The sequence below is a fragment of the Ambystoma mexicanum genome, chromosome 8 (genome assembly GCF_040938575.1).
Source record: "Ambystoma mexicanum isolate Mex_15411 chromosome 8, UKY_AmexF1_1, whole genome shotgun sequence".
Lineage (NCBI taxonomy): Eukaryota > Metazoa > Chordata > Amphibia > Caudata > Ambystomatidae > Ambystoma > Ambystoma mexicanum.
In genome coordinates this window covers 355,385,848-355,411,416 of record NC_090929.1, presented here as the reverse complement: position 1 = coordinate 355,411,416, position 25,569 = coordinate 355,385,848, and the positions used below count along the sequence as shown (strand labels likewise).

Genomic DNA, 25,569 nt, shown 5'->3' with positions numbered 1-25,569 from the left:
TCGGTTTCTATGTGATCTTCTAGGATTTGTGTTGCCTGACAGTTACTTTAAGTTTAGTAAACCATCTTTTCACCAAGTGAAAGGCACCTCCATGGGTGCCAGATTTATGCAGCAATTTGAAGACACAAGAATTTTTAACACATTGGAATAGAAAAGAGGTGGCAAATTGCGCCTAAAGTACATTGATGACGTCTTTTGTCAATGAGAGGAAGCATTGTGTGATGGGCAGGCCCACCACAAATAACCATACAGACTCCTAAAGTAAAATTATAAGAGTGTTTCTTAAAACTTTTGCTGGTCAGGATGTTTGCTTCTCTTCAGGACCTTATGGGCTGGGGGTATTTGGTGCTAGGGACGGCCCTTTCATCTCTCGACTTCTCCGGGGCTTGGTTCCCACCTCCCTGGCCCAGCCGTCCCTATCAGAGTGGTTAGTAACTCACTGATCGGTAATGCCCATCTGTCTGTCTTCTTCTCCACACTTTTGGGGTTTGCCATAAGACGATGGCTACCGGACTCCCTCTAACTTTGCCTCTCCTGTCATTGTTTAGTACTCCAGGAATAAGGAACAGTGCCTTTATTTCGCCTAGCCTCACACTCCCACCTTCTCGTACCGGACCCTTCACTATGCTGATCTCTTAATCAGTTCTCCTCCCACCATGTTACTGTCCCTCCAATCCCTCACTCTGCCTTTTCACCACCCTTCGATCTTGCTTCCTTTCCCACTCCTATTCTTGCTACCGTTTGTATGTCCAACTATCCCTCTCGCTCTATGGTTACCTTTCTCTCATTCATCTCATTCTACTTTCCCGCCTCTGGTTAGTCCTCTCGTTATAATCTCTATCTCACTCAGTAATAGCTACTCCTTCCACTCACTGTTGCTCTTCCCACTCTCCCTCCACTACTGTTCATATTGCCCTACTGCCACTACCTCCCTACTATTTTTACTGCTCCAAGACACCCAGGCACATGGTGCCTTGCACACCGCTTTCACTGTTACGTAACCCAGGGATATTGTGCCCCGTTCACCCTATAATAGCCCCTATTAGACCATCAGGAACTCTGAGAGATATGGTACCCTGTACACCCTTCTCACTACTACAGAACCCAGGGATATGGTGCCCTGCTTACCCATGGGTATGGGGTCCTGCTCACCCCTGTACTCCTGACTACCAATCTACCACTTATATTCTTCCCTCGCTACTCCCAACTACTGCTACCTCTGCTACTACTACTATCTCACTCAGCCACTACTCCTACTCTGCCTCTAATACTCACACTCTCCTCTCACACACACACACACACACACACTCTCCCTCTCTCCCTCTCTCCCTCTCTCCCTCTCTCCCTCTCTCCCTCTCTCCCTCTCTCCCTCTCTCCCTCTCTCCCTCTCTCCCTCTCTCCCTCTCTCCCTCTCTCTCTCTCTCTCCACAGACCCCCACCACAACAATAGCCTCCTCACTCCAAGCGCTCTCGCCTCCGCTGGTACTTCGGTCGTCCTCCACTTCCCGTCCTTACCCAACTTCTTAAATACCCCACACACCCCAGGATTGGCTACTTGCTCTGTCCAATCACTTACCTGCCTCCAGGGGGTGTGACACGGAATGGTTTTGGGAGGCTTAAAAGGGCCAGTAAACCAGTCCTTTTTCCAACATGGACCCTGCTGGGGTCCAGGGAAGGAGGAACAGTGGTGAAGGCCTGCAGGCCTTTCAAAACAATACTATTAATATCCCTGGTGGACTAGGCGTTAAGGCCTTCCTGGGGCCTTTATTTCAAATGAGAAATCCCTGGTTAGTACTGGCTCCCTGCGGGGGACAGACTCCGGCAGACACTGTTAGTGTTTTGAAAAGCATGGAACCCATTTGGTGCTGTGCATCCTCTCCTGTGTCCCCTGCCGGTGTTATCCCGTTTGCAGCACCCCAAGGCAGGGTTTTGCCTTCCGTCTCTGGCATCCTCTGCTGCTGGGCTGCCCCGCAGTGTCCCGATTCCTCTGCTGTCCGGAGGCCACTGCACACCTTTAAGGAGTGGGGGAGGGGTCTGCCTACTCCCAGACACTCGTGGGGGGTTGGGGTGGGCTCCCTACTCCCCTTGACAGGGGCACGCTGCTGGCCCTGTCACAATTGACAGATCTTTCTGATTTTTTGACTAACTTCAACTCAATACATGACACAATAAAATTCATTTCAACGCGGACTCAACACATGGTTAACGTTTTGGACACCAATGTTATACTACAGGAGGATCATAAAATCAGCTTGACCATTTTCCATAAGAGTACGGATTGTAACTTTCTTACACTGGAAGTCCAATCACCCAAGACAGCTGGTACAGAATTGACCATACTCCCAATTTTTGAGATTGCAGAGGATCAGTACAAAGGAACAAGAAGCTACCATGTTACAGAGGAAGTTGTTGCAACAGGGAAATCCAGATCAAGGAATTATTCAGGGAGAGAGAAGGCACTCGCATTTGGACCAAGCACAACTAAGGTTATCACATTGTTGAAGAAACTTTGGCCTATTTTGAAAACCAACCCAGCCTTGAGTACCATTTGCAAAGAATTTGCACTAATAGCATACAAGTGACAACAGAACCTAAGAGATGAGCTAATACGAGCAGACATTGGAAGTAAATTGTTTCAACAAACTTATCTACAGACTGCAAAGATGGGAACTTTTCCATATCTCAATTGCATACATTACAATAATGTCATTTGCGGGGACTCCATTGCTCATCCTCAAACTGGTGAAAAGGCCATTTTGAGACCAATATCAACTTGCATAACTAAGTCTACTATATATGCTATAAAATGCCCATGTGGAAAGATGTCTGTAGGAGAAATGACAAGGATGACTAAGGAGAGGATTGGTGAACACAAAGGGGACATCAAGAATTGCAACATGGAATCACCAGTTGCGAGAGACCTTTTAGAGATGGGACACCATGTGACCCATTTCAAATTCCTAATCATTGAAATGATAGCCTCACATCTACGAGGAGGCAATCGTGAAAATATCTTCAAATTACAGCCAATGTACCCATTGGGGATGAACAGTAAATGCTCATTTGGAGCATTTTTTTGAATAGCGAGTGTAATGTCACCCTGTAACACTGGACAATGTTGTTAGAAGCTGTGCGACAAAGGAAAGTATTGGGCAAGGTGTGGGACACGCATGATTTTGTTTTTCATATTTGCATTTGTTCACTAGCACATTATGTTCAAACATGAGGGGTCGTGGGCATTCATTTACAAATTTGTTATTAGTCTGCATTTATTATTCCTTATTTTTTTAATTTGTCATTAATTTGTCGGTTAATGTTTGATGTTCTGTTTTTCTTATTGTGTTCTCATTGAGTTCTTTTTTGTGAATAGTTTTTGGCCACCGACCGGTTTCAAATGGCTTATGTGGGGATTTATTAGTTGTTGGTACCAGCTTTGCAGGTATTCGGTTATTGTGTGCACGTAGTTAGCTGTTTTGTAAAATGTTGTTTCACCCCAAGTAATCGAGGGTAACTCATATGTGGACCCCTTGCTCACTGTGCCTTACATATGCTCGGCTTCACCTCACTTAGGAGGCCCAAGAAGGCCGAAACACGCGAATCCGGTTGCTGATGATACTCTTGTTCAGAGGCGAATTGCCTAGCATTCCAGTCCTGGACTCACCCTTGAGGGTGAGACAAAGACGGATACGCAAATGGATATTGCTCCTCTGTGAAGGGTGCAGTGAGCTAAAACGTGATTGTAGACCCTCCTGAGTGGAAGAAATTCCATAGAACAGGTTATTTGACCCATGTTCATTCTCAGTAGAGGGGCTCCCACGCTCCTGTTCAATTTAGCTGTGGTATGTTGTGATGTCCTGGGAAAAGCCAGGTATTATTTGAGTGCATGCATGCAAGAGGCACGTATTGCTTCAATATTGACCATGGGGTTTACAACATGAGAAAATGGCCACCACATTAGAGGGACTGTGGGCAGGCTTTTGTGGCGGTCTTGTATGTCGAGCACACAAAAAACAGACTTTGTGATAGCTGGTATTCGCATTGGAAACTTGGAACCTGATACACAGTGATCGTAGCAAGAGCGTTTGCGAGCTGGCATGGAATTATCTTTCAGCGTGCTTTTATTGTCTTACAATCATGGGTGTGCTGTAAACGGCAGCATAGGAATAGTTGTTTAAACATGTTACATCAGATAACACGGTAATGGCACTATGAGGTACACAGGTGAGTAAGACATGTAGTGGTATTCAGCACTGTGAATGGAAGTGGTGTACTTTTAGGTGAAGGACATTTTGTGTATTTGGTACGCATGCAGATATATTTTCAATTGCTTTTAATATATTTTGTGGGTCACTGTACTTTCTGTGGGGTATTCTAGTTTGTTCAAAGTAGGAGGCAAGGAAATGTATGCCATGCAGGTAGTGCATGACACACATTGACCTATTTTTGTTAGAAGTGTGTATGTCACCATACATTTTCTGGTGTGTTAAGGCTGCACACATGTTTTTTAACAATAGCATGTGGTTAAGATCACTTATTGCAGGAAGTATAAGAGCATACCATTTTTTTCTTTATTTCACAAATTTAGATATGAATGCCGCTGGAGTTAGGGGACTGAGATTTGCATTGATTGGTGCGATTATGATTTGTTTTTAGCCACCTAGGATGATCCCTATGGATCGAAACATGTGCATATGGTGCCTGTGATGTGGCAAACAATAAAAAGTGAATAAAACATTTTTTGGATTGGAATGAAGTTTGCAATTCAAAATTCCATACTGAATATTATACATAAAAGCATTCGTTGAAAATCTATCAAGTGGATGACTTATTTTTTGAGCAACCTATAGGTGTTGGACCGAGGAGCGAAACAGTGTTCCATTGATCATCAGGTGGGCCTGCTGTCCTCATATGTATGAATTGAAATACTTGCATCTTTGTGGATATTTTAATGCACACATTTTATATAAATAGTAGAAGTGGTTGGTAATTATACTCTGTGGAAATTCCTTTGTGCTGGTGTGTGTGTAAACCGTCCCTTCTCCCGCTACCCTTAGAATAGTGAAGCCATACTGCTGAACTACATTACTATTAAGAGAGCTAGGATCAACTTTGTGGAAAACCCTGCACATATAGTAAATATTAAGAATTCTCCCTAAACTCTTCTCAGAGGACTTCTGTAAAGTCTCTTAATGGGCATAAAGTTAATCAGTGGGGAGAGCTGAGGGCCTCAGAGAGGAGGAAGAAATCGGCTAGCAGAAATGAGCTTAGGTTCTAACTGGGTGTTTGAAGGGGTCAGTGTCATTGCATATCCTTTAGATCAGTAATAACCAAACTAAAAATGTATCTTGGATTGAAATGATCTCAGGCATTGTCATTTCCCATCTCCTCACCTTACTTTCTTCTATGCACTTACTCTATCAGAATTGTCCCTGGACCTAATATGATAGCAGCCTTGTCTGTTCCTCCACCCTCCCATTACTGTTTTTTTCCTCCCCACTACCCCTTCAGCACTATCTGAAATGTCGTCAGGCCTAGTATGATAGTCGCTGGTCTGTTTCCATTTCCTTTCCACTCTCCCCCTCCCTTCCTTATCTATGTCGTAGCTCTTGCACTATCTGAAATGTCGTCAGGCTGAGTATGATAGTTAATTTCACATCCTTACTGTTCGTGGCCTGTAAGAATGTAGTTGTATTTTCCCTTGTTCCCTCCCTTGCCTTGAAGCGCTTTGAAACACATTGTGTGTAGGCGCTATATAAATAAACGATCATATCATTGACGGTGGTAGCAACACGAGCACTCTAACTGAAGTAGCATATACACAGAAGTACTAATCAAGCAGGCAAGCTTTTTATTGCATCAGTCTAAGAGTTCTAACACTGCCAACTGGACTGTAGTTTAACTGTACAGCCTTCCACTGCAATAGTGGGACGATCATGCATATGGAACACATGATCTCAGTTGTTCTTTCCATTGTCTTTTAGGAAAATGAAAGATTGAAGCATGAGGTTTTTGAGAAGAGTAACCGAATTGAAGAGCAGAATGAGAAGATCAGTGAGCTTATCCAGCGGAATCAAAGGTAGGATCATCCGAAGCCTAGCTCAGGTGTGCGAAGTTGGTGCACTCACTGCTTGAGATTCACTATTCATGGAGCTCTCCATTAATGGTGGAGGGGCCTGAGAAGACAACCTTAGTAGACCTGCAAGAGTTTAGCACAAAGGTCTAACCAAACTCTCACTTGGTAATGAGGCTGAGCAGTATAGTGTAGACTAAGGAAATCAGGTGCTTTGTATGAAGTGCAGTTGACCTACACAAACCTACACAAGTTAACCTGCACAAAGGTTTGTCAAGCAATAGAAGGCCTACACAGCTAAGTATACAAATGCAACAATTTATTTTAAAACAGGTGCTTTAAGCTAGATTACAAGTAAGAAAGAAACATATATACAATCACACTTAGATTTCCGATTGGGACAGACATCCTACTTCAAAATGTATAAAACATAAGGCAAAACCAGTACCTTCACCCTTACCCCCAAAACAAGTTTTCCACAGTGTTCGTAAGGCAAGTAACAAGTTCTCCCTTAAGAAGCAATGATCGCAAGGCGTTATTTAGTGTTTTAGTCAGTGACTTTATTTTATTAGTATTTCAAAGTAGTTTTCCTGCCAAGGGAATTGGTAGCTACGAATCCTGGTAGGACATTATGCCCAATGTTAGTGAATGAAGACCAGGGGATTTCAAAACAGATATGCAAACCAGCCCCTCGTGCCCTGATCATACCAGACAGCTATCCTAGGCACTAGCTAGATGCAAGGCTGTTGGGGGCATCTGCTCTCACTGTAGGCTCTGGCGTCGAGTTCCAGAAGTCACTGGTGAAGTGTTCTTTGCTTGGCAACTTTGACAGCAGGGTCCATCTATTAAGCGGTTCCACTCACCGGTGGCGACCTAATGTTTCCAAAGACCTCAAGGCAGAACTTGGGAAGAAGACAATGAATAACCTTTTGCCCTCTCATGACATTGGAGGATGCCACAAAAATGATGAAGAGTCAAAGTGACCCCACACAGGGTCTGCATGAACAAAGACAGACTCCAGTTATGTTTCTGTTCTTTGTGGAAAGCAGCGATGTTCAGGGCCCAAGGTGAGAGTGCACTGTTAAATTCACAGCATTAGACTGCACAAGATCCAGGCAATAGGACAAGTGTACTCTTTGGATGGTGAATGAAAGCTACAGGCCCACAACTATTAGTTCAAGGCTAATGAGCTCCGTGATGTAGGACTCTGAACTGACTAGGTCTACCAGTTCAAGGGAGAGAGGCACTGTGAAAGGAAGCCGAGCTTTGCCTTGTAGTAGACAGCTTTGGCAATGGTTGTCCCAGCTGTAGTTTACCAGCATCCCCTTTCAGCCTCTTGTGTTTCAGATCCTTCTTGTCAGTGCTTCACTGAAGAATGGCAGCAGATAGTCTCCAAGTTGTGGTGAATTTGGAGGCTTCGTCCCTTCTTCCGTTGGTGGGGGGGGGCAAGGGGAGGCTGATGAACCAGGAATGAGACGCGGACACAGAGTCATCATATGGATTGGAATAGTCATTTATGCAAATAAGAGGTTTGTAAAAGGCTCTCTATCCCTGCTCTAAGAGGTATTTCCCTATCTCAACCAAAACTAAGACTAAGGATCTGTCCGATGTCAAGGTGTCCAAAACAAAATGTCCTGTGTCCGAAATCCTATTCTGGCCCTCAGACTCTGAAAGGAATTCTAAGGTGCTATGGTTAATGTCTTTGGCTTGAAAAGTGCACAAGTGTCCAAGTTCAACAAAATGTTCAACTGCAAATAAAAGGCTCTCACTTATATGGTGTTCACTGTTCCTGGGAATGTCTCCCTTACCCAGGTTTCTTCCCAGCAAAACATAAGTTCCAAAATACAACCAAGTTCTTTGTGGCTTAAGAAGATAACTACTTCTTCCTGTTATTTGCAATTCGTTTCACAGTATAGTTAATTCAATTCGCAACCACAAGGTGCTCCTTAAGGTTTGTTTCACACAATTGTCTGTGCATGGTATACTCCCCTGCCAGGACATTCTTATACAAGGTTCACAAGTCTCGGAATTTAGAGTGTGGGTCTTACACTCCTATTAAACTGCAGGCTTCCGCCTCTGCCATGATTTTCATATCCAGTTAGTCAGCGACCCTTTCTTAATCACATTTATTAGGCTTGCTGCCCTCTGCCATAGTGTGTGGCACTTGCTGTGAAGTGACTCACCTTACCCAGCTGGTCTCACCGTTTATGTGCTGCTGCTTCGGCATCCTTCGCAAGCTTCCGTCGTTGCTGTAACACTCCGGTAGGTTGGGAGTGCGTCCCGTCCTCTCTTCTCTTCGGTTGGCTTCTGTGTTCTGCAGACAGCATTCCGCTGTCACTGCTCGGGCAACGTGAGGACTCTGGTTCACCGGTTCTCCTGCTTCTTGTTCTTGGCGGGACCGGCAGACTTTCCATGTTACAGAGTGCTCAGTACATTCCTCTCTCCGCAGCTGGGCTCTTGCCAAATCGTTTCTCCTTCCAACGGGAGCCGCCTGCTCTTGTCAGCTTACTCTGTTTCACCAGCTGTTGGGGATTTAAAGATCCCACCACAGTGCCACGCCTTTCTTCAAGTAGAGCATGCAGTCGGCTTCTGTGCTCTAGTGATTGTCATAGCTCCATTCCTCCTCGTCCTAGTATCTTTAGGGCTCATACACGCGAGATTGATAGTTTGTCTTTGTCATTACAAGATATTGTGGGATGTCATCAGCAAGTCTTGTGGGATGGTCGGGGTGGGTGGGTTACCACAGTATACCATTAAGGCATGGAGAATGGATGGGACATCCTTAAAAGGGGCAGATCGATACCAGGTTTCATCTGACAATGCCAATTCCCGCTCATGAGGGTCACATCCCTTCATGTGGTCCTCCCTCCCAAAGCCACCCCCAGGGTCTGCCTCGGGTAGTGGCTGTCGACCCCTGTCCAAATGAGGAGATGCTACCTCTAGGAAAGAGGTGATAACAACAGATTCATCACAGGGGGGAGCCACCCGCTTTGAGGCTAAGGATGTGAGCCCGCTAAGAAAACCTCTTCATCTGGGTTTGGGAAAATAGGACCTCACTGGGAGTGACTCCCCACCAGGGGACAGGGACTCCGATTCTGGTACCAAACTCCCTCCAACTGAGGCATGGTCTGCATATATGGGAATACCAGAAGTGGATCTGATGGTCAGCTGTGGATCTCCAAATAATGTAGAAAGTGCATTTGAACAGTTGGCTCAAGGCATTGCTGGCCTCTCAATGGACTTGATAGTTAAACACACCCCTTTGGTATCTGGTAGCAATAATAAAAGGACTTCCCCTTAAATAGAGGTGAAGTGATGCGCAGAGGCAAGCCTCTGCGTACCGACATCATTGGGAGGCAGAACCGTGCTTCCAAGCGGAGCAGATTGTGGTGTCGAGAAGGACCTGGAAGGAGATCCTGGCAGGGTCCAACAGAGAAACCAGGGGCAAATAATAAGAAACATTACCGACGAGGCACATGACTGTGAGGAGTCAGTGAGGCCAAGCAGTGCTAGCCCTGAGGAAGGCGTCACCATGCAGAGGACATGATGAGCCCTGGAGCCCAAGCAGCAACGCCGATCCTGGTGAGTGAGAGGAACGAGTCCCCTGCTCACGCTACGTGAGACCAGAGCGAGTGCAACCTACCGGCGAGTAAAGAAACATTCACTTCTGTTCAGGAGAGGATGCCCAGGAGCTGGGGAAAACTCAGCATCACCAGGTGGAAGCCACCTCACTGGAGCAGGACCTACTACGGAAAAGGTATGTGGGTTGCGCACAGAAGAGGGGGGCAGAGAGACCAGACTGTAAGAACAGGAGAAGAAACATAGAGGCTAGATCCCCGTGAGGGACAACGAGGTCCAGAGAGGGAGATAGACATAAATAATAGGAGTGATTACGGGAGCCCTAAAAACCCGGGCCATGGAATCAGCCAAATGGTTCAAAGCCACACACAAAAACCAAGAGAAAGATATATTAAGAGGGGATACACATACCCCTACAAATGAAGTGGGACAGTGAGGACAAGAAAACCTAGAGAGCCAGGAGGGCCCTTTAAAGTAAGGAAGGAATCATCCCAAGCTGAAACCAAAATCCAGTAAGGTTGGCGTCTCATGAGGGAGAGTCCCACGTAGTTGATGAAGGAGGGTTAAGGCAATAACCCTGCATCTGCGAACTAAGAGAATTGACTTTTTCTGGTACTTGAGAATTTGTTATATACCTGAGGAAACCCTTTTATTTATTTGGAACTCTGACAAAATGGACACAAAGTGATAGTCAGGAAACCTCTATCCTATTTAATAATTGTTGGAACTGGAAGTGGGAGAGATTCCTGGAAATACTGAGTAAAAAAACACTGAGGGCAACCTATAGCGCCTACTTTCTCTCGAGTTTTTTTGAAGTGGTAGTGCCAGTTTAGAAGTTAGGATTTGGATGTGTTTTATCATTTTTACCACGCTTAGTTTAGTTTGTTAGATGGGGAACTTACTTCCCTATTAGCAATAGGGTCAGTAAGGCGTTTTCTTTAAGTTAAATAAAAAATCCTGTAGTAACCGTATGTCTTCTGGTCTGAGTGTTTGTTCTGGCACGCCACAAAATATGAAAAATATTCTGGGCTGGGAGGGCCATAGCTTACCCTTCAAGGGACCTGCAGTGTTGAAACTCTGTGTGGCTATCTAATTATGTACAGTTAGCTCGGGTACAGTCATGCCATTGCACAATATGAGGTGTTCATTGGGGCCACATGCAGTCCCTTTAACTAGCTCAAACCAGTTCTAAGTCTTGGTCCCTAGCCGTAGACTGCAAACAGAATGGCAATTTTGCTGGAATACGCCCCACTACACTTGCTCTAGAGAAAGACAGATACAAATACAGTGAAGCACCAAAGAGTGGGCTTAATCAACATGGCCAGACATTTTGATCATTGTAGTGAACAAAAGGCTGACGTGCAGGAGCACAATCAAAAAAGTGTAAAATGAAAGTTTCTAATGGAGTCGTTTCTCCTATGGATTCCTCATCTATGATATCCTTATCCGAGCGCAGCTGTTCTCCAGAAACGTTTCCACGCCCAGGGAGCTCTGCGTCGACTCTGCCCTATGCGCCCCACGCCAGACATGACGTCCGAGTCAGTATGTGTATATATAATATGCTCCCTGCACCGTGACCTCAGTTCCCTTTTTCCCATTCTGTTTGCTACTTCGGGGACACTACTCGAGCTTATATTTTTTTCTAAAATGACGCCTTGCAGCGTGCGGGTTGTGGTAGGCTGATGTCGGTCTCATATCCACACCGGATTTGTCTATACTGCTTGGACGAGGACCATGACACTCAAGATTGCAGGTCATGTGAGTCCATGCACCCAAAGGCCCTCTGGAAAGGGCAGTGAAGATCTTCGCATTCATCCACAAAGGCGAAGGGTGAGGCTCAACGGGCTCAGTCGAGCATGCACAGTGCGGAACAATGCCCCTAGGAATAGGCAGTACACATAAGGTAATGGAAAAGGAGCAGCAGCATTGGAAGAGGTCCCGCTCTCCGAGTGAGTCTTCACACCATTTGCCTTCCGCTTGGACGAAGAGCAACCGCTCCAGGAAGTCCCCTGAGCATCCGGCACAAGTACCTTTTCCATAGCATGACACATGGTGAACCCACAACAAGATAGACTTGCAAAAAGACACCTCAAGGTGGGGCTTTGTGATGGGTCTACATTAAAATAACTGGGAAAAACTAGGCCCAAAACAACAAATTTGTTCCTTGAATTTTGAAAATGTTTTTCTTTTTTTGCATTTTATTTTCTTATTTCATGTGAGGGGAGACCCACTGCAGCCTGCCCACATTCCCCCACCCTTTTTGTATACCTTAACCTAACCCCCCATCTATTTATTTCGAAACAATGTGCAAAAATACCGAAAAATACAATTAAAGAAATTCTGTGTTTTCGGCCTTGTTTTGCCATTCTTTTTTTGATGCGATACCTTGGTGGCAACTTTGTGTTGAGGTCGGCCAGACATATGTATAGAAGGGTTTCAAAAGGACCTGCAATGCTAGTTCTTGAGAGGAATCGGCAGGAGGTACGCACAAGAGGCACCCACTAGAGTAAAGTCGCGTACATTACTGAATCATTGAATGACCCACTAAATTGGCACACCAGACTAGACAGAGTTTCTAGACTCACCCATGATCTGGATCCAGCAAGATGGACTGGCCCGGCGGATCAGTGAGATGTGCTGGTGAGACAATCCAAGCAGATAGATTGATGGAAGTGAATGTTGAGATCGGCGAATGAGACTCGCTAGGGCAGTCCTTAATTTGTGCGGGTGTTTGCTAGGGCTCAGCCCTGGCACTTATTGTCTCACTCAGTTTGATTATGATGTGGTGTTTTGGAAAGTTTATTATTGTAACTGCCAGTCACATAATAAACACATATATAAATGCTTGTGTTTAAAGACACACTTACACATTTGTCTCATGTCAAGACACAGCAAGTATGTTATTGTCTGTGTATGTTGATTGGTATTTGTAAATCACACATCTGCTGTAGTGACCAAGTACATCCATCAACCACAATATGCCAGTGGAAGTTGCAGCTTTAATCCCATATGTGTTGACAGCATGGGGAGCAGCTGTGAGTGGTGGCAACAGTGGGTGGGGTGCTGCCCATCCTGACATGTCCTGGTCGTGTTAGAAAATATTTGACCCCCAGCATTTATTTTATTACAAATTAAGCACTGCACTAGGGAGAATAACCAGTGCGACAGACAGCAACATGGACCACCAGCTCTGCACTTAATACATATTTCTCAACACTAGAAATCTGAAAAGGTGGACACAGCGGGGGCAGATGAAGAGAAGAGGGACACACTAGGGTAGAACTACATTATCAACAGACTAAGGTCTGGAGACACCCTGCCGGGGCCACAGTAGGGCGTCTATTGGACAATACAAGGCGTCGTAAGACCACTACAGTGGTGATGGGCGCAGTATAAATATAACATAACATACCATGCCATTGGCTGAATGGGTTCTCAAGAGGGGCAGACTTAACCATGTTTTCCAGTCCCAGATGTTTGCAGTTACACTGCTGTCATGGACATGAATGAGGAACATTGGCACAACATATGCTGCCATGATGGCTCAAGAGCCAGACAGGACATGTCCACACCTACACGAGTACCCTCAACAACCAATGACAAGGCGCTGCATGCCCAGAATTACACGCATGCCAGCATCTACTCAAGCTTAGACACTTTATTCCCAATTACCTGCTTGCCAGTACCCACACATGGTAAGGCGCTGCACGCGCCCACAGTAGCAAGTATGCCCGCCCCTACACGCAGGACCACAGACCCGGACAATGCTGTTTACACATCATTCAACAATGACAAGCATTTGCCCTCAACCCGCTGGAGTTGAGTTATTTACTGTAGGTGAGGGTATGTTCCAGAACAAAGACTAGATTGTGTTAAAAATGCACATGACCTTCCTACGCACAGCCGCATGCGGTGTGCTGTCACCATAAAGTAATGAAGAAGCGTGCGGTGGGCACAGCCATAGAGAAGGGACAATACAGAAGTGCCTTGGGGTGAAGGGATGGAGGGCTGTGCACTGCCTTCTTCCTTCAGTTGAAAGAAGCAGTGTAAGTATGAATCGGCTTCCTTAGTCATCTGCAGAAAATTCCCTGAATCAATGTGTTTCGCTTAAAAAGATTTTGCATGTCATGACTTGGCAGTGGCACATAAAGTGACAGAGAATATGAGCTTCTATGCTTTTTGGGAATTTCTAAGTATCCCTCTCAATTCAGCTGGATTCCGGAAGCCCGACACTGCTCCTTATTTTGCACAGGTGTGTGTCCAAGCGAAAGTTTGGATATTTGGGAGAAGTCCATTCTTGGACTCTACAAGGAACCCAGCGAGCATGCTTCACACGCCAGAGTGCTGCATAATTGAGAGGAATATTTAGGAATTCTAAAAAAGGAGAAAAACATTCAGGTTCTCTTTCGGGCTCCCTTCAGGAATGATGTTCCTCCAGCGATCTCTGCCTTAATGCCAGTAAGACTGAGATCCTTCTCATTGGGACATCTTCTCCCGCTTTCCCTCTTTCACTCTGGCCGCCCTCCCTGTGCCCTCTACCTGCACCTTCCTGTGAGGCAAAGACCCTTGATGTCATCTTCGACGCCACCCTCTCCTTCTCTCCTCACATCTCTGATGTCTCTAAGAAGTCACACTATCAGCTGCACCTAAGAGGTATTCTTCCTTTATCACTTTCCACCAGAAGCACACTGTCTCCAGAGCCCTGGTTCTCTCTAGGCTGGACTACTGCGACAGCCTCCTTCTCAATCTGCTTGCCTCTACTCTCCACCTATTGCAATTAATCCAGAATAGGACTGCAAGACTTGTCCTTGCCCTCAAGCCCAGGGATCATATCTCTCCAGCCATGAAATCTCTCCAATGGCTCCGTGTGGCTGCAAGGATCAAGTTCAAGACCCTCTGCATCATCCACAAGGCTTTCTGGGGCCGGGGAACACACTACATCAAACTCTCTCTTCCCAGGCATCTTCCTTCTTGAGCTCTCTGCTCATCCACTTCCAACTCTGAGGTTCAGGCGTTTCTCCAGGCTGAGAGTGGGGAGTAGATATCTGCCCTCAGCTGGGGTCTCCCTCGGGAACAGCCTCCATGCCTCCCTCAAACTTGAGCAGGACCACCTAAGGTTCTGGAAGCAATTTAAGACCTTCCTTTTCGCTTCCGCTTTCTCCGCTTTCTCTCTCTCCCACTCTCCTGCTGATGCTCCTGTCTGCTGGGCATACTGGTTACCTGGCCACCCACTGAAATTACGGGACCAGGCTCCTGTACAACCAGTTGCCCCTTGCACTGCCTCCCTGCCCCCCTACCACTTGGGGACTGTATCTGCAACCCTACAGTCCCCTGACTCCCTACACTTTTTGAGCCACCTCACTAGCAGAACTTACTGTGTTATCATTGCACTCTCCCCTTATCCCCCGGCACTTCTCTTTCTCCCTCCCCTCGCACTTGTGCGATCTGAATGGCACAAGGCCTAGTAAGATTGTGTGTTTTGTCCTCCTGTCTGTGTCTTGTCGCGCCTAGAAACACTTGTGTACAGGCACGTTATGAATGACTTATAACCCAATCCTCCAAACTGGAGGGATGGGAGAACGTCCACCTGAAGATGTTGAACATCTTCGCCAAGGCACCAGCAACTCCGGGAGGATAGCTCAGCGGCAACGTGCTCGCCTTGGAAACAAGACGACACAAAGCAACAAAGGTTTGTTCTCCGGGTATTAAGCGTGTTATAAATACGCAACTAAGAGACATATTCCTGTAACAGCACCTCGATGCTCCGTCCTCTGCTTCTGTAGCGCAGGCGACAGTGCTGTAAGGTTCGGCTCCCCTTTGGGGACCACTGATGCAGGCCTAAAAGCTTGAGACTAGACCAGAGATCTGTAGGCGCCGGCAGGCCCCGCATTCGGGAGAGGAAGCCTCGACGCCAGTACCCACGTCATTGTCGACAGGACTGACCGGCGTCATAGACACGGCGGCTCCTCCTCAATACGTCCAGCTCCCCAGGGATGCCTTCATGTCAAAGATATACAACATCTATGATGAGGAGGGCAACCAGGTCCCCTTTGGGCTGGAAACTATAGGTTCTAGAGGGTGAGGGATTTCCCAGAATATTTCTACAGGGAAGGTTAGGACGTGCTGTGCCTGGCAGAGGACATGCACATGCAGGGGGCAGTGGCCTCAACACCTCACCAGATATGGACATTTTGCCAGCTCTCACCCCAGGAAAGCCTCAAGCCACGTTTGTGTTTGCATCTGATGTCCAGTCCAGGCTGTTGGGAATGTCTTTAGACGTCCAATCAGAAGGTCCAGTCATCTAAGGCAACTGCAAAGTCCTTAGGTGTAGTGGTGCAGCAGCCTTCTGCGCAGCCATCGTCTCGGGCAGGGGTTTTTGCCCCTTTCCCGACCTTGCCCCAAGGGCCGTGGTCAGTCTACCCTGGGGAGAGGGCATGCAGGCGGCTTCCTGAAAGGCAGAGGAAAGGGTTCCCAGTGGGAGGACGTTGCAGCGGCCGCTGTCCCCAATGCCATCCAGGGTGCCAGACCTCAGTGATTGGCATCCCCACTCGTCGCTGGTTGGGGGATTTCTTTGTTTAGCCTGAAATGGTCAAAGACCACATTCGATGCTTGGACCTTACAGGCCATCTGACAGGGATATGGCCTCCCATTCCTTCAGCATCCCCTGGACCTCGACACCCCTTCGTTTCTGGACCCCATCCTCCTGGAAGGTGTCTGTCAGCTTCTGTTGAAAACCACGATTGAGCTAGTTCCACACTCTGAGCTGGGGAAGGGGGTGGTACTCCACATATTTTCTGGTGCCGAAGAAGGATGGAGGCTTGCACCCCATTCTGGATCTGCAGATGCTGAACATGTTCCTACATAAGGGCAAGATGAAGATGGTTACTCTAGCCCAGATTCTGCAAGCCCTCGATCTGCAATGCTGGTTGGTTTCCCTGCATCTTCAAGATCCCTTATTCCATGGGCCGATTCATTGAACTTACTTTAACTATGGGAGATACCAGGGTTAATTTGATGTAGCAGCAAGCGGGTTATCCCTGGTTTAACACAATTGTATAGTAAATAAACCCTCCTGGACTGCTTTATTTAGGTTGAGTCAAAACAATGCAGACCAAGCAAGCGATTTATCATTCCTTAGTTTCATATTTAATCAGTACAATCCTTGTCACCCTACACTTAAAACACAACAGTATTTTCACATTTAGCCGAGACAACAATAAATACATCAGTATATTTTAAAACACATCTAATAAAAATGAAAATCAATATTAAAGTTCAATGTGCCATTCTCTGTGCTACCAGTTATATGCACCTCTGATTATGTAATTATTGCAACTATTCACAAGATCCTGTTACTGATATAGTCATCCTTACAGTGCCCAATATGTTTCGTTCTTCTGAAATCAGACTTCAATCTGTCGAACTTCTTCAGGGGTTCCTTCACATTTATAATACCTAGGATGATCAGTGGTCTGCCTGCCTTTGTCTTTTAAGCAGGTAGTCACTGCTCTATGCTGCTACGAGCTGTACAATCATTTTATCAATCCACCTTCTCTGGAAGTCTGGATTGGGTAGTTTGACTCGTATCCTATATATACTCAAGGTACACCAAATGTAGCCTTCCATCTTGCTTTTTCATATTAGTTAGCCTGCTACTATTCACAGCCTGACTTTGTAGACCGTTTTAGTAGGCTCTGCATTACGTCACAGCATCCAGCTTCTTGCTGTTTGTGACTCTGTAGGTAAATCATGTACAGCATTCATTGGCTATTGCTTCATTATTTTAACAACTTGACTATTCTGCTTCCTGTAGTCATACTTACTGTCTTGTCAAACTTCTCATTTTAGACGGGGCAGAAATGTCCCCTCTGCATCTGTGCCAACCTAAATACAAATAGAAATTTCTTTTAACTCTCTGTCCCTTGTGTCTGGCTACAGAGTTGTCTATTCGCACCACTCACAATGCTCACCATATAGCCCAAGATTTACTTATAGGTTAAAGTGCTTTGCTTCTCGTGCTTTGAAGTGCTGCTCACCCCGTGAGTTTCTTTCATTTTCTGTAAAGAACAATGATTTTACTGGAGGCTGCTACATATGTCCAAATCTATACTGCATATAACTTCAGTGGACTTTTTATAGTGTAACTCACTCACTTGCCAAATCCATTAGTGGTCTCTAGTGCTTGGCTCCATAACGTTGCTACTGCTATCTGTAATTCAGTCCCCGCTCTGTGTGTTCGGCATACTGCAGGAGAGAAGTGTGTGTCGGGCTCATACCTATTATATATAGTTTACTTGTTCCAAAGGCAGTGCCTCGCTCAATATACATAATGGCTCAGATGCGAAGCTCTAACTTGAGAAGCGTGCTGCTTGCTTTCACTCCGACCTTGTCTCTTTTGCTCGACCCCGCAAATGCCTCCAGAAGTTTGTGCTGGTAACTAAGAGCGACGCAAAGTCCTTTTAAACCTTGGTTGTACAAGGTGGTAAAAGCAGGTGACATCTTGTAGAGGCTTATTCCTTAATTACGGGCTAGTATTTCAATACACCATATCGCCCAATGGTTAATAAGGGATTGTATTCACATTTCGTTATTGCTTCCAGTTATATTGTTATATAATGGTAATATTAACAGCACTTATAAAATTGTATTTGCATTGTTCTTTTGGAGCATTCTAAAATATGACAAACAATGCTCTATGGGTTTGTAATTGTAAATCGACCCATAATTGATGTTAGTGAAATGTAGTGGGCTCTATGAATCTCAAACTATGTCTCCCTCGCATTGCAGCACTGGCATGGTATTGCCTTGCCACTCCCATAGTGCTCGTCTACTAAGTTGCCATGGCACCTAATAGGGCTTCATCTTACCTCATTATGTACACTGTTATATGCATAATAATAACAGTGCACATCGTGGGTGATTTCTTACAGGACATCCCACGGACAAATCATTATTCTCAACTGGCACTGTAGGACTATCGGCACTGCACGAAGGATACTAGGAAACACAGACATTAAAGGGAAAGGAGAGCTGACCAGGACCTATCAAAAAGGTAATCGCTAGCACTAAATAGCAACCAAATTTGAATTGGGTTTTACATCATTTGTTAGCCTTGACAAGGACCAGTGGTCGAAACACGTGTCAGCTGTGGCTGTGAACTGGCTGAAAAAATTGTCAGATATTTGAGGACTCTGTGCATCAATATTATGTGGAATTAAACTGAGAGAGAATCTAAGGCTTGAAATTGGCTGGGAAATCTGTTCAGTGATATTTGGATGAGAATTTCAGATACCAATACTGTGTTCTAACTAATTGTAGAGACAGTATCAGGATACGTTCAATCAACAGGGTGAAGATGTACTAATCTTCATTATTCAGGAGGCGGCGGAATAGCCTCACTGTACCTGATATGATATGGCATTTGTAACGCGCCTATACACAACTGTTTCACAGCAGCTTTTCAGAATGTAATTACTTGGAACGTACCAATTTTATATTTAAGCAATATGCCCCGAGCGGCGGGGACATTACTGAGTCAGGTAATGCCCTGGGACCCATAGTTATACGAAGGCCCTGGGCATTACTTGACTCGGTAATGCCCCCGCCATGAGGGGCATATTGCTATTAGTAACCCGGCCTGCAAGACATGCAAGACCGGGGTACTAAAAGCATTTTCTTCTATCCCGAAACGCAGCGTTACGGAACAGAAAAAAAAAAAAGACAGAGGAAATGGCCACCGGGGAAGGGAAAACTGAGTCAGTTTTCCCTTTCCATGGCGGCCATCAGGAGCGGATGCGCTGGGAACACTTTGAAAAAATAAAGATAAGAAGGTAAGTGGGGTTTGGAGGGCAGGGGGGAGGAGGAAGGGTGGGGAAAAAAAGAAGAAAAAGAAAACGTACCCGAGTCCCCGGCGGGGGTCAATGGCAGCCTCCAGCCGTGTGGAGGCTCGGAGCGCGGATGGCCCAGCTTCGAGCCTCCTCATTGGCTTTGGGGCTGCCACACCCCCCCGCCGTGGACAAAGCGGGGAAATGCCGGCCGAGGGATTCCTGACCGGGTAATGACCCGGCAAGAGCCAATCAGAATGTGTTTTACATTCTGCTAGACTCTCGCCGGGTACTAATGTTAATTACTACCCAGCACACTGTGACCATTTTAGGGTTAGCCCCACTTTTCTTTTACACTACTGCATAGTAACCTAGTCTGCTGATGTAAGGTATAAGTTCATGCACTGTATCCATAACTTGGAGCATGGAGGTGTGCGCAGACTAATTTCTTATAGCCTCACTTGTTATAAAGATAATAAATCATCCTTTCTGATTTCTTTCTATTTACAGGCTGTTGTTGCTATATATAAACTCTTCACCCCATAAGTCTTTTTTATTAAAGGTTGATTTTTTTCAACCAAATGATTTAATTAAAAAAATTAGTTTTTTTAAGCTATACCTACATCAATGATGCTGGTTCATTGAAACATCTATATTTTTCAATCTGTTAATATGGCTACAGCGGAGTCTACTGCAGAGTCGAGCAGTCTGCAGTCCTGAGCAGAGTCTGCTTTTCATTGCTATCGTTTGTGGGAGGACCCACATAAACACGCCTTTGACCGCGGAGCAGACCGCCGAGCTACAGCGGAGTCTACTGCAGAGTCGAGCAGTCTGCAGTCGTGCAGAGCATGCAGAGGGTCAGTGGCCTCAGGTCCTCGACGAACTCCCCTAAAAAAGAGGCATATGGTACTGCGGCTAGAAAACGTGGACAGTCTCGAGCTGATGGAGGAGACGGACGTGGATGACCCGAGCAGCTCGGAGCTGGCAAGATGCCTCAGAAGTAACTCAAAGCTTCCACTCCAGCCAGAGAAAAAATCACCTACCTTAAAGCGAGGTAAGAGTCACCTTACCGCAGCTGCACCCGCCCCGAACCTTGTAACAGAGACACTTTTTGACTTTTTTCCGGAATCCCTCACTAAGAACCCTCAAAACTCAAAGAGAACGTCAAATACCATCGCCATTGCCACTGAAAGGGCCGCGGAGAAAATGTTACCAATGGCGACGACAGAGGAGGGTCCTGTAGTGTGCGGCGGGGATGTGGACCGGAGGCCCGCCTCGGCGAGAGGACTGTCAGCCAAGACTGCCGGAGGGCAGACTGGGATGACCCTTTCTCCGGCCTGCCCCGCCAACACACGCGAGCCCTCCGAAAGAAGTCCGCTTGCAACGGCACTGCCAGACACTTCGGCAAGCATTGCATTTACATCGCAATGTGTGAAGGGTGACGCCAAGGCCCAGCCAGTACGTGAATTGAAGGAAGGGGGGGGACCCGGTAAAAGAGCAGGAGCACCGACAACTTTTGGATGCTAGCACAGGGGAAACGGAGGGACAGAGGAAAAAGCCCCTGGTAACCAACGACCACAATATTCCGTCCAGCCCCGAGGAGACGACAGTGACTTGCACAAACAAGGAGGAAGGGACAAAACAAACAAAAAAAAACCACAATAAAAGACAAAAAGGGAAAGCCCTTAAACCAAACAAAAAAAAAACAGAGAGACTAAAAGGTAACGGCCAGGCTAGCAGTAATTACACAGGTGCTAGCTCTGGAACGAAAAATCAAAAAATTACTCAAAAAGCAACAAACAAGAACGTAAACGGCACAGAAAAACTACCTAATCCATTAATCTCAAATGCACTCCTCAAATTCTTCAAGAAGCAACAGCACAAACAGAAACTCAACATGGATATTGAACTATCCGATGCAGAAATGCTGGAAGTAGTAGAGGAGATTCTGCCGGCAAATAAAACAAGAAAAATGGACGATCTGAAACTAAACCCTAAAGAGAACACAGACAATGGGCCTGAGCACAACAAAGAACTAGCCGTGGATGCCAAAAAAGGAGACTCTCTATAATAGCCTCGAAAGAAGGAGACGTAAATCACCCCTCAACTGCTACAAAAGGTCCTCAACACCTGGACTAGAGAGCTCAAGAATGTCCTACACCTCCACGAGAAGAAGACGTAAATAAAAGCTCGACTGCCACAAAAGGTCTCGAACACTCTGACAAGATAGCTCGAGATACAATACGTCCAAAGCCAAATGAGGCTTCTGATGCAGCAAAAAAAGTTATGGCCAACGCTGAGATTCGGCAATAACACAATCACGCCGAACAGGAAAACCTAGACGCCCAAAAGGATGTTGCCTTTGCAGATCTTCACAGACATGACACACCACAAGAGGACCAGGCGAGGGAACATCCTTGCATCTCGGCATTAGAAGGAAAATGAGTGAACAGTCGTGGGCTAAAATTCATCTCCAACACCTAAACGGGAGTGAAAATCGATCAATGCAAACGTCGGAAAAAAGGAGCCAGACGGGGAACCACGGGGACCAGCGACCCTCAGCGACTCCCCCTCGGGCAGCTCTGCATGCTGAAATTCCGACCCAGCCCTCTATGCTATTCTACAACTCAGAGCAAACACTAGGGAAACACAGAAGACATAGTGAAATTACGACAGACACGCAGAAAAACTCGCCAAACAAAAAACAAGACATGACAATTATGGCAGCAATTACTATTTCCCTCGCCCCGTTTGGGAAACTCTATGAAACCATAAATGAAGCTACAAAAGATAAGTCATTCTAGGGAAACTATCAAAATTTGAGTTCATTGAAGGATACCTAACGGCAATGGAAGTAAAAAACCAAAAACAGGCAGCGACATGGGAGGCAAAATGGCAAACTATGGAGGCGAGGCATGAAGAAGTAACTCAAAATAACCTCAGAACAAAAACAGTAAGTCAAACTCGAGTATGGCCAACAAAGGAAAAGACCATTGTGGACCATATGGCGGGTGAGTCTAAACAGACACTATTGACTGAAGATGCACGGCTGCAAAGCCAAAAACCAAGATTGGATAAAACGACAACATCGAGAACTACCCAAAGAGAAAACATAGGCCTTCAGTTAACACCACAAACAGAACTAACTAAAAATAAAACGCCATCCACAGAGAGCAGTATTGACTTGACCAAGAGCCCCGACCGAGACGACCAGAGAACCACAAAAAGTCAGAAAAAGATCAGACACACAGAAAAATCTCCTAGAACGGTGGCCGAATTTTTAAGGACAAGTACATTAATGGACATATCGATATACCCGGACTCAGAGTCAGATAAGGAAACAGCCCAAGAGAAAACCAGCGAGACTATGCCCCAAGAGGATATCCTAAAGGCAGCCCAGATTGAGACAGAAGAACCCACAGAAAATAAGACACCTAAAAGGGGGGTAAACCTAGGGTCCAGACAACAAGGACTCAACTCACGAGATCAGACCCGCGGTGAATATTACAAGGAAAACCGAGAAATAAACCAAAGAAAATCATACAGACAGGCATCGACCCCAAAAAGACAGAGCACAAAGTACCACAGAGGAGAGAACAAGAAGAACATCGGAGCGAGAAAGACGAAGGCAAAAAGAAATCAACTGGAAACAACTAGACTCTACAAGTTAGAACAAGCATTGTGCAAAAGTGACTACATTGTCCTAATTAGGAAAACAGTCCAAAAACTCTGAGTAAAATTGTATCGCTGCAACATCTAAAGACAGACGATTTCATCTTAATTGAACCCTACCATCGTGATCAGAAGGCAAAAACATATCTGCACATTAAAAGTGGGGCAATCGAGAAACTCACAAACGAGCCATACAAAGAGTTAAAAAAAAAGCAGGCTTCATTCTGACAGAAATAACACAAGCAAACAATCGTGACGAAAAGCCAAGGAAAGTCATCGAGAGTGAGAGCTCAAAACGTCACCAGATACTAAGAACACACGCCCGGGAAAACTGGAGAAGTGCTAACCCAGGAAGAGTAAATCCAGAAGAAAGTAACATCTATAGGAGGCAGAACCATCGAGAAACCAGAGAGCCGAGTAGACAGAGAGATTACTATACTAGGTGCACACGAAGGGACGGGTCACCTAGAAAATCCGAGCAACATCACAAGCAGAGGTATCGATCAGAACGAGAGGAAGACCATCAAAGACCCGACACGCATTACTCTAAAAAAGAGTGTTAGGGAGAATTCTCTCTTTAGGCTGAATTTCCTAACCTAGTGAGTCCCCCAGCAGCTTTGCTGGATTTCTGGAGTTTGTTTTTTTCTCCTGCCAAGAGTGAGACTCTTTTTCTCCCACTCTACCATGATTTATGGTGTTCCTTTGACTGCTAATGTGTTTTATGGGCTATGGGGTCCTTTACTCCATAGGGTCTCATGTGTTTTTGCCATGTGTGTTACACAGCACCCTCCGTGCAGTAACACAGGGGTGTCATAGTGACACCCCACCATAGACTCCATACCCTGGGACTGACTACTGTCTCCCAGGGCATGTAAAGTCACCATTGGCTTTACTAGTCCCAAATTATGAACAGAAACCAGTACAAACCATCATATTGTGGACGTACTGGTCGGGGCAATTAATTTGCCCCGGGGTCTGTTAGTCGAGGGGGCACGTCTCCGTCCCCCCTGATCGAGTTTTGGCTGGTGGCAGTGGAAACTACTTTTTATATTCGACCGCGAATATATCCCTATGGGATTTTCCCATTGTTCGAGGCTACCAACTTTAATTATTTAATTCTCATAGCCTCGAACATACCGCCGGTTTATTTATTTAATATTAATTTGCCGGTTGGTATTTTTTGCCAGGACTCGATTCTAAAATGGCGTTTGTGTTCTCTTCTGTGACTCCAACCCAAGTCGAGCCCTTTGTTCCACTTTTTGGCGGGCTTCTCCACAGAAGCCTCCAAAAGTGGTGCCACTCTGTCTGGGTACCACATGGAGTGTGGGAGGGGGTTTAGGCACCCTGGACTGAGTTAACTTGGTAACTCAAGTCGCACTCTTGTGTGATTGGCCCAAGTGGTGAGCCGGCCAGTCCAGGGCTTTGGGGACTGGAACTTCAGAAGTCGCCACAGGATCTGAGAATCCGACGATTGAGAAGCTGAGCCGACCTACCACGACAACACCACCGATGGAGCCCTGCGGAACCGACTCACCACTTCCTGACGACAGAAAAGATCTCCCGGCTGGAGAGGCTTCTTCCCCTGACTGGTGGGCACAACCAGTTTACCTTCTTCTCTTCGCACCCCAAACCGGCTTGTGGTTGAATTGCCCGTGCCAAGCACCCCGGCAACCGGATAGCCACTTACCACTAGACCGCGAATAAAAGGATCGCTCCTTTTACCTGAGAACTCTGCGGCTGGTTTCTTCCCTGCCAGTGCAACGGACTCCTGTCTTCCTCCCCGACGAGATCCTCTCTTCCCCCGGACGAAGCACCGACTTGCATCCGCTGCCAGGAACAATTGCCCCCGCTGGAGTATTCTCACCACTTTAAGGTACCGTGTCCGCCAGGCCTCCCTTTCTAAAGATTGCTACAAGGGAATAATAACCCCTTGACCTTCTGGACTGGGCTGGCCGCCTTGACCCTCTAACTGGTCCCTTTCTTTGGTACAACTCCTTTTTGAACCTTTACAAGACTCTTGTGCACTGCAACCGTGTGACCTTGGACACATTTCGTTTTGATCCTCTTAAAGTGGATCCGGCCTACTGACTCTAAACTCAGTGTGTTTCTTTGCCTTCCTGTCTTGTTATGTTCGTGAAAAAGTGTTGGGATCTGTTTCATATTATTCTCTGCTTTTCTCTCCCTTTTTAAAACGAATTATTAGAGTGCCATCTACGTTAAGCGCTCACCGCTGTCTGAAAATAAGTTGGGCTTTACTTAAGACTTGTCTAATATTTTGCTAAGGGAGTGTATATCTTTTTAGTGACCGTGTTCTTGAATTGCTTACTATTAGTGCCTGTGTGTTTTTCTAGATGTGGTTTTAAATAAATAATTATCTCTCTTTTACACCAAGTTCTGGTCAGTTTTTACTTGTTCTACTATGTT

At 46.0% G+C, this 25,569-nt stretch overlaps 1 protein-coding gene across 6 annotated transcripts in view; it reads left to right on the top strand.

The window, feature by feature from the left end:
• FKBP15 (FKBP prolyl isomerase family member 15) overlaps nucleotides 1–25,569 on the top strand; it is a 2,419,492-nt gene that overhangs the window by 1,372,110 nt on the left and 1,021,813 nt on the right. For all 6 annotated transcript variants that reach the window (XM_069609812.1, XM_069609811.1, XM_069609809.1 and 3 more), the window contains one exon: nucleotides 5,982–6,076. In XM_069609812.1, coding sequence (XP_069465913.1) covers nucleotides 5,982–6,076 — 95 coding nt within the window. The remainder of the gene's footprint in view (nucleotides 1–5,981; nucleotides 6,077–25,569) is intronic.